A 7,494-nucleotide genomic window follows, 5' to 3' on the forward strand; every position below is an offset into this window, starting at 1 on the left:
GGGAATACTCTATGGTATGGTAATATAAGGAATTTGCTGCTAGAAGTCTCTATCAGATCTTTGTGTTTTAGGTTGTGCATTACATCCAAGAGCCTATGTTTAAAACTAGGAAATGTAAGACAGAAAAATAACACAGTGTTAATTTACTTATTACATGCTATTTGTATGACTGACACCTAAGGTACCCTGGCCATGTGACCTGAAATACTGAAAAGAAAAAGAGCCGCTCTTGACAGTTATGAATTCTGCTCCGACTCGTCTTTCTAAAGTTGTACAGTTTGTCCATACAAGACCTGGCACGAAGACAGCTGCAAGACAAACTGGAAATGAAAAATATTTCTTGTCAGGAAATCTGAATCCATGACATGTATGTATGTGTACCGAGCATCAATGTGCTCTGAGGTACACGGCTGTGCTGCTGCACCGAGCAAGATGCGTCTTGTTCCTTCCTCCCTGTGAGGCTACAGGAGTTATACAATGCAGCTTTGAGCTATAAATCACAGGAGCGTTCTTGCACCGACCACAGTACTCCAAACACACCAAGCTCCATCATCCCAGAGAAGGGCTTCTTTGTCCAGCGGCATATAAACCGCGAGCAGCCAACGGCAGGGTGCTTTCCTCCTGTTTCCAGCCTTCGAGAACAGTCTTGAGTCCGAGCTGCGTCATGAGGGCTGCAGCCTTGCTTCTCTTGCTTGCTGTTTGCTACCTGGGAGCTGAAGGGCAGAAGGTGAAACCCAAGAAAAGGAGCAATGCCGAAGAAAAGATTCCATTTCAGACCAAAGCCAAGGACTCGTGCACGTTGCTGCCCAGTGGCCACGGGGAAATGAAGCTGCGCGTTGAGTGCAAAGGTCAAGGCAAGACCTACTGGTGCGAGTACACTGGGAAGCCATCTTTTTGCCGGAATTTCAACAACAACCCGAAGCTTTATTGGACCCAGATTAGCCTCGAGCTAAAGAAGGTCGCCAATGCATGTGAGCCGAAGGTCCTGAAGCCCAGCATGTGCCCAAAAGCGCCCGCTGATGCTGAAATGAAGCAGGTGGCTGCCAGCCCAAGTGCCACTCAGCCAGCAGATGCTGCCAAGCAGCCAAAGCCTGCTCAGAAAACACCACCGCCGCCAGGGAAGGGGAAAAAACCTGCAAAGCCCAAGCCAACCACAGCTTCTACCGCGAAGCCAACTGAGACACCGAGCGAGGCCAAGGCCATGAAGCTTGCAGAGGAGCACTGCTGGGAGTCGCTGCACGGTTTCTGCTCCTACGTCATCGGCTTCTTTACAAGATAAAGTTTCGTTTCAGGTATGGTAATTTTTATTGAACATTGAGGAAGGGAGGGGTGACGATTGTTTACTGCGTGTGACCAAAATCAAAATTAAAATTAAATAAATACCAATATACAGAGCCCAAATTATAAATCTTCATAAGTCTTGATGAAGCAACTGGGTTGAGTTTGAAGATCCACACGATGTGTTTATTCATTCCTTCATGCATTCATTTATTCAGGCACTCATCAAATCGATATATCACTCATTTAAAGCAAATAACTGCAGCTCCCTCAGGAGTGGGGTGTCATATTCACCAGAAAAGGCCTTAAAACACAGATATACAAGTAAGCCTTTCACAGAAAGTGCACCCCTGAGGCACTCTGTAAGAGCTTAACGAATATCTGTTTCGCTTGTTAACAAATTAGGGGTGCAGTTAAGCATTTCTATCTCTCACCCCAAAGCAGTGGCAAGTAAACTCTTGTGGAATTTCCAGTGCCCCGTAGAGTTCTACTGGAGCCAGAATCTGGCATAAAGGATTTAAGTCACCCACTGAATTGCTTTGAAAAATATTTTGTGGACTCCCCGGGGCTGGTGATTCCAGTCTAAAAGCGCATATTGGTTTCAACTGATATTTTAACTAATGAGTATTTTTTCCCTCCCTCTAGGTATATATGTTCCAGGGGTCTCCAACATTTTTACTAATGAGGGCTACTTTAGTTCCACGAAAATCATCCCGAGCTACCAAAATTATTAGTGTTGTACATTTGTGGCCACCGTATGTATGATTATCAGCCATGATCACCTCTGTAAAGGATTGCCAGCAGTAATGTAAAAAAGGCTAAGTCAGTTTGGAATACCTTGACAAGGGTAATACATACCAGCCACAGCCGCAATGCCCCCTAGCACAAAGGGAATAATGTTAGTAATAAGTCTCCCAATGCTGCATGATTTATCATTCAAATATCAGCTTTAAATGTAAGTTTGAAATTATGAGTTCTGAAAATACACACATTTTCCTCTCAAGTGCACACTTTCAATTTTGGCATACACATATTATTTCAACTGAGCAAACGTTTCTAATTTGGTATGCTGGGCAATGAATAATTGTGTGATACCGGAAACTCAGATGCCCCTCGTCACATTCTGCGCGGGGGCATCATTTTGTGTTACGCCACATTCAAATACTTAGGTCAACATACATATTGCCCGTATAGAAACAAACAACAATGAACCTCCACTCCACCCCTCCAGCCCCTGTGAAGTCCACTATCGAGGCATTTCAGCTCACAATTAAGGAACTGGAACACTTGGATATCCCCTTTTTTTAGCTTCAGGGATCCAAATAAAGGCAATTGTCACTTTACAAGTGCCTTACTCCAGTGAAAGACAGATTTCTCTGAAAGATTCTCTTATCAGTGACATCTTTCACCAATCTACCGACGTAGGGCTCCAGTGATGTCTCGAGGCGTGTACATTTTCATGGAAAAAGTAACTTTATCAGGGCTCATTCGAATGTCTTCTTTTTGCACCATTTGTTTCACTTGTCATATAACAGCCCTGAGCGCCAAATTCCACAGCATATGTTTGTGATTAACATCTTTCAGATAGGTTTGACAATTGCAAAGTGCAGTTTAAAGTGACTTAGCACACAATTCTCAAATCGCGTTACACACCTAACTGTCACTTTGGTGCTCAAAATGTTTAATTACCGATCGGAAAAACCAAAAAACCTGATTCACAGATGAAAGGTTTCACATTTTTTTCAACCACAAATGTAACTTGCCTTTGGGAAAAGTATGAAGATTCCATAATTGAACGTTCCTCTTCTGTATACTTGCTCCAGCGAATTGGATGTTTATTTAAACATAGAAGAAACTGAGGGGCACACATTGTTCTTCTGTCTTGCCTATCAGAGAGGTAGAAGGAAAGAGCTTGTACTGACTTGCCCCAACCTTGGGGTGAGGAAATTTAGCGAAGCTCTATGTATTTCTAAATCAGACCTCAAATAAAGTTTTTATACAGGGGGTATGAGAGGCAACATGTATAGACAGTAAGTTACAAGGTCGCTGTTTTAAAGAATGAGTCCACGTTGCTATTTGTAGCCTCGGTGTGTCTTTATTGCAGAAATGCTGGGTTTTCATAAATGCCCAGCCAATGCGTTTTGCCCAAACAGGGGCTTCTTCAGGGCTGGAATAGCATACAATATACACACATTAGGAAATGTACTGTTTAATACATTGTTGTGTACAGGGGCGTCACTAGGGTTGGTGTCACCCAGTGCGGGTAACTCATGGTGTCAACCCTCTCACGACTTACCCCATTGACCTCCTCTGTGATAGAGCCAAGGTCACCTCGTCCGGCACGCCTTCCCGGTGGTCATCCTGGCTCCTGCAAACCTCCCGTTCATCCACGTCCTTGGTCAGGGTGTCCCTTCTGGATCCGCCGGCCTCTGGTCGCGCTGGTTGCTCTCCCACCGCTTTCTCCTCCGTAGCGTCCGCTACCATGTCCTCCGTGTTGTCCTCCTCTGCACTATTGCTTACAGCCGAGTTCCACTCCGCAGTTCCGCGCCATCGAAATTTAAAGTCCCTCCTCCCCCTTGCACCGGAAGTATTACACCGGCAACAGAGGAAGAGACCAGGAAGCAGGACTCCTTGGTGCCCCAGGGGCTCCCGCCACAAGCCCCCAAGGCCTTTTTCTGGCTTACAGTACTCCCCTACCAGGCCAAGAGTCCACCGGAGCATGAGAGAGGAAGTCCACATTGGAGCGACCCAGAAGGTGATATTGAAAGGACTGGAGGCAGAGGCGAGGCTGCAAAGTTTGGCCAGCAGCCAACACAGCGTAACGAGGTTGGTGTCACCCCCGTTTTCTGGTGTCACCCGGTGCGGTCCGCACCCCCCGCCCCCCCTAGTGACGCCACTGGTTGTGTGCATATAGGGGTGAAATTTTATCCCAAGTGCTTGTGGTTGGAGAGCATGGAGTGAGAGAACAAAAGGCAGGAAGTGTGTCAAAAGAGGGAAGAGAGTCTAAGTGACTGGTGAAAACAAAGCTGTATGACAGTTGGTGTGTGAAAACACACTGGAGGGAAGGGAAATTAAACCATGTAGCTTGGTTGTGTCAGTATAGTTCAGAACCATTAATCGTACCCAGAAGTGAGACACGAGCCATACTGGTCGGCCTGCCTAAGTGCCTTTCACCGGTCACTTAGACTCTTTTGACACACTTCCCGCCTTTTGTTCTCTCACTCCATGCTCTCCAACCACGAGCACTTGGGATAACATTTCACCCCTATATGCACACAACAATGTATTAAACAGTAAAATTCCTAATGTGTGTCTATTGTATGCTATTCCAGCCATGAAGAAGCCCATGTTTGGGCGAAACGCGTTGGCTGGGCATTTATGAAAACCCAGCATTTCTGCAATAAAGACACACCAAGGCTACAAATAGCAACGTAGACTCATTCTTTCAAAACAGCGACCTTGTAACTTACTGTCTATACATGTTGCCTCTCATACCCCCTGTATAAATGTTTAACTTTATGGTCAAGTGGTAGCTGGCCATTTGAGGTGGGCAACATTCCAGAAGGATAGTGACTAGACTGGGCAGTGCAATCCTCTTGAAAACCCTGCTGCCTCCTCCAATATTAGCTCAAACAAAGTTTAGCTTTAGCTGTGTCTCAATGTTTGTTGTTTAAGTCAAAAATCAGGCAAAAGGTGTGTCCAAGGTCAGATCTCCCAGAGTGTCCAGCTGTCCAAAAATCTGGGTTTTGTAATTAGGTAATGATGAAGCACACCTTGATGTAGGTTGGTTTAATGACCTGGCTCAATAACCATGCCCACACCTCTAGTAATCCTGGAATCTTAAATTGTTTTATATCTTATTTATATTGAATTTCAGATTTTAATGTGTCTTTTACAATCCTGTTTTGAGGCAAACCTGCTGAAACAAAGGATTTTGAGATCTCTGAATATTTATTGTATCTAGGCAGCCCAGGGGTGTGTTATGCCATAATGATTGTTTTCATAATAATAGTCATGTAGGCTCCAATGAGATACTGATACATTGAATATATATGGCTCTCCGCTACTCATTTCTGTGAAATAATGATCATATTTTTTTCTTTTGCCTTTATTATTTAATATGTTTTGTTTGTGCTCCGCCATTGGTTATATAACTATATTCTTATTGTTTTTCTATGCGCTTTTATGGCTCAATGTAGCCGAATAAAGTATTGTGATAATGTATGTTCATTTACACATGTATTTTTTACTTTTTTTATCTTGCCCTTGCCATGTCCAGAAATCTTTTTGCCTTCATCCACATAAACATGGGAGTATCTGTTGATTTTTCACATCTATTTTTGCAAATTTATGTCATCCTATTTGGCTCGTATGTGCATAAACTGGGTGTGAGAAACCATTGGAAAGGTTTGTACATACCCGAAAAGATACAACAATATAGGTGGCCACCGACTGTCCCGCTCAGTAGAAAAATAGCGTTCCTACCCCTAGTACTAAAGTTATGAACACAGAAAATCTGCCACACTTGTAGATTCCCAGCATGGTAAGTAAATTCCATCTTTATATGTCAACAGTTTCTGATTCTGAATACACCATATGTTCAGAAGGCACTTTTTGGACAAGTAAATACTCAAACTGTGTTGAATGACACTCAAGTTAACAATAACCATTCCCAGAGGAAAGAATGAATTGCACATTGACCTTTTTTCAAAATATGACATACACTTATGGCACGGAAGTACTGTATATGTGCATGTGGCAAACCTGCAAATAAATTCAAATGTTTTCTGTTTTGCAGAATGTCTCCGCCTGACGTGTGACAGACAGCCCTATACCTTGCAGTCATTTCCAAACCTTCAGTTTTGGGAACGTTTTCCTTCCCTGTGGGTTGGTTTCTTTGTAAATATTGGCGCTTCCCTCCTCATGAGTACCCATGGGGGGGGCACATATGTTAGAAGTCATAACCCACCTACAACAAGAATCGTCAAGTGAAAAGTTAAGAATGAAATTCGCTTATACCCCTGTGTGTGGCATATGCCCCGGCGCCTTGTGAGTGGGAAATGCACATTCATGACTAAGATCCTTAACTTTACATCATCAGCTTCCTCGACACAAGTACTCTTCAAGGATGCAGTGTGGTGCATACAAAATGTCATGCAGACAGGCTCTGAAGAGGTTTCATATACCAAACCATCAGCAATACAGCATGAAATGGAACAATATGATTTGTCTGGTACCTTAGAAATTTGTAACTATTGGAAGTCATGTCAATGCATTTACTCTGCCTATGTAGACAGCCATAAGGCCGTATCACATAAAGTGAGCACCGGAAGTGCCAATTTAAGGCACCATCTATGTCACAAGTTTGGTCTGATTGTTGTCTTAAACAGACGGAGCAGCTGTGTATTATCACCCTAGTGGTCAATGCTTGTTTATCAATGGATCTTTACCTGAAGTGCTAATTTGGGCTGGAAATTGTCTACCAATCATTATCTAAAGTAATTACTGAACACAACATATTAGTATAGCACAAAGCAAAATAGCAATCCTACATAATATAACTGGGCACTGCACAACACAACAGTCAAAAGAGAACACAACACCCACAGTACACCACAACAACAAAATGCAATAATATAACACAACAGCTCAAAAAACAACACATAACCACAACAAAATGAAACACAACGATTATGTACAAGTATTCTTGTCACAAATTACCAGCTACGAAAATCTACTTGAATGATACGTTGATAAAAGCACTGGTGCATTTACCACAAATGAGGTGTAATGGTGCAAGGCAAAAATGTTTTTGGGATCCAGCCCTTAAACCTTTAAATGCTGGTGTGTCTCTTCTATGCTATAGACGTTTTTGTTTAGGCATTGCACAAACACTGAAGGAACACATCCTTTGACATTTGTGTCTCGTGCCAATGGCGTATGTATCAATATGACACTCAATGGGTTAATGTCACATCTGTATATAAAGGTAATTTATGTTCTTGGACTGGTGCCTGACTTTGTTGCATACTGTATTTTGTTATAGAGCAATCTCCTCAGATTATGATGTGTGACTATCGGGCTGTTGCGGCAAAACACATCTGTAGTAATCATTTATCACAGGCGATTAGTAGCATCACCTTGCCTCTGCCCAAACTCTGACGCTTGCTGGGTTCTGGGGTTTCCCTTTGCATCTATCTGGTATTCACTACATAT

At 43.1% G+C, this 7,494-nt stretch overlaps 1 protein-coding gene across 1 annotated transcript; it reads left to right on the top strand.

Annotated features, from left to right (window-relative positions):
• Positions 1-419: 419 nt before the first annotated feature.
• Positions 420-7,285, top strand: FGFBP2 (fibroblast growth factor binding protein 2). The gene is made up of 2 exons (XM_085642391.1): positions 420-1,292; positions 6,077-7,285. Exon 1 carries the CDS (start codon positions 665-667, stop codon positions 1,277-1,279), a length of 615 nt encoding a protein of 204 aa, XP_085498517.1. The 5' UTR covers positions 420-664; the 3' UTR covers positions 1,280-1,292; positions 6,077-7,285.
• Positions 7,286-7,494: the final 209 nt, after the last annotated feature.

This window comes from Triturus cristatus, chromosome 2_2 (genome assembly GCF_964204655.1).
Source record: "Triturus cristatus chromosome 2_2, aTriCri1.1, whole genome shotgun sequence".
NCBI classification, from domain to species: Eukaryota; Metazoa; Chordata; class Amphibia; order Caudata; family Salamandridae; genus Triturus; species Triturus cristatus.

What these genes read in the sequence shown, in the direction of transcription:
- FGFBP2 (XM_085642391.1), top strand. Translation starts at nt 665, where the DNA reads ATGAGGGCTGCAGCCTTGCTTCTCTTGCTTGCTGTTTGCTACCTGGGA.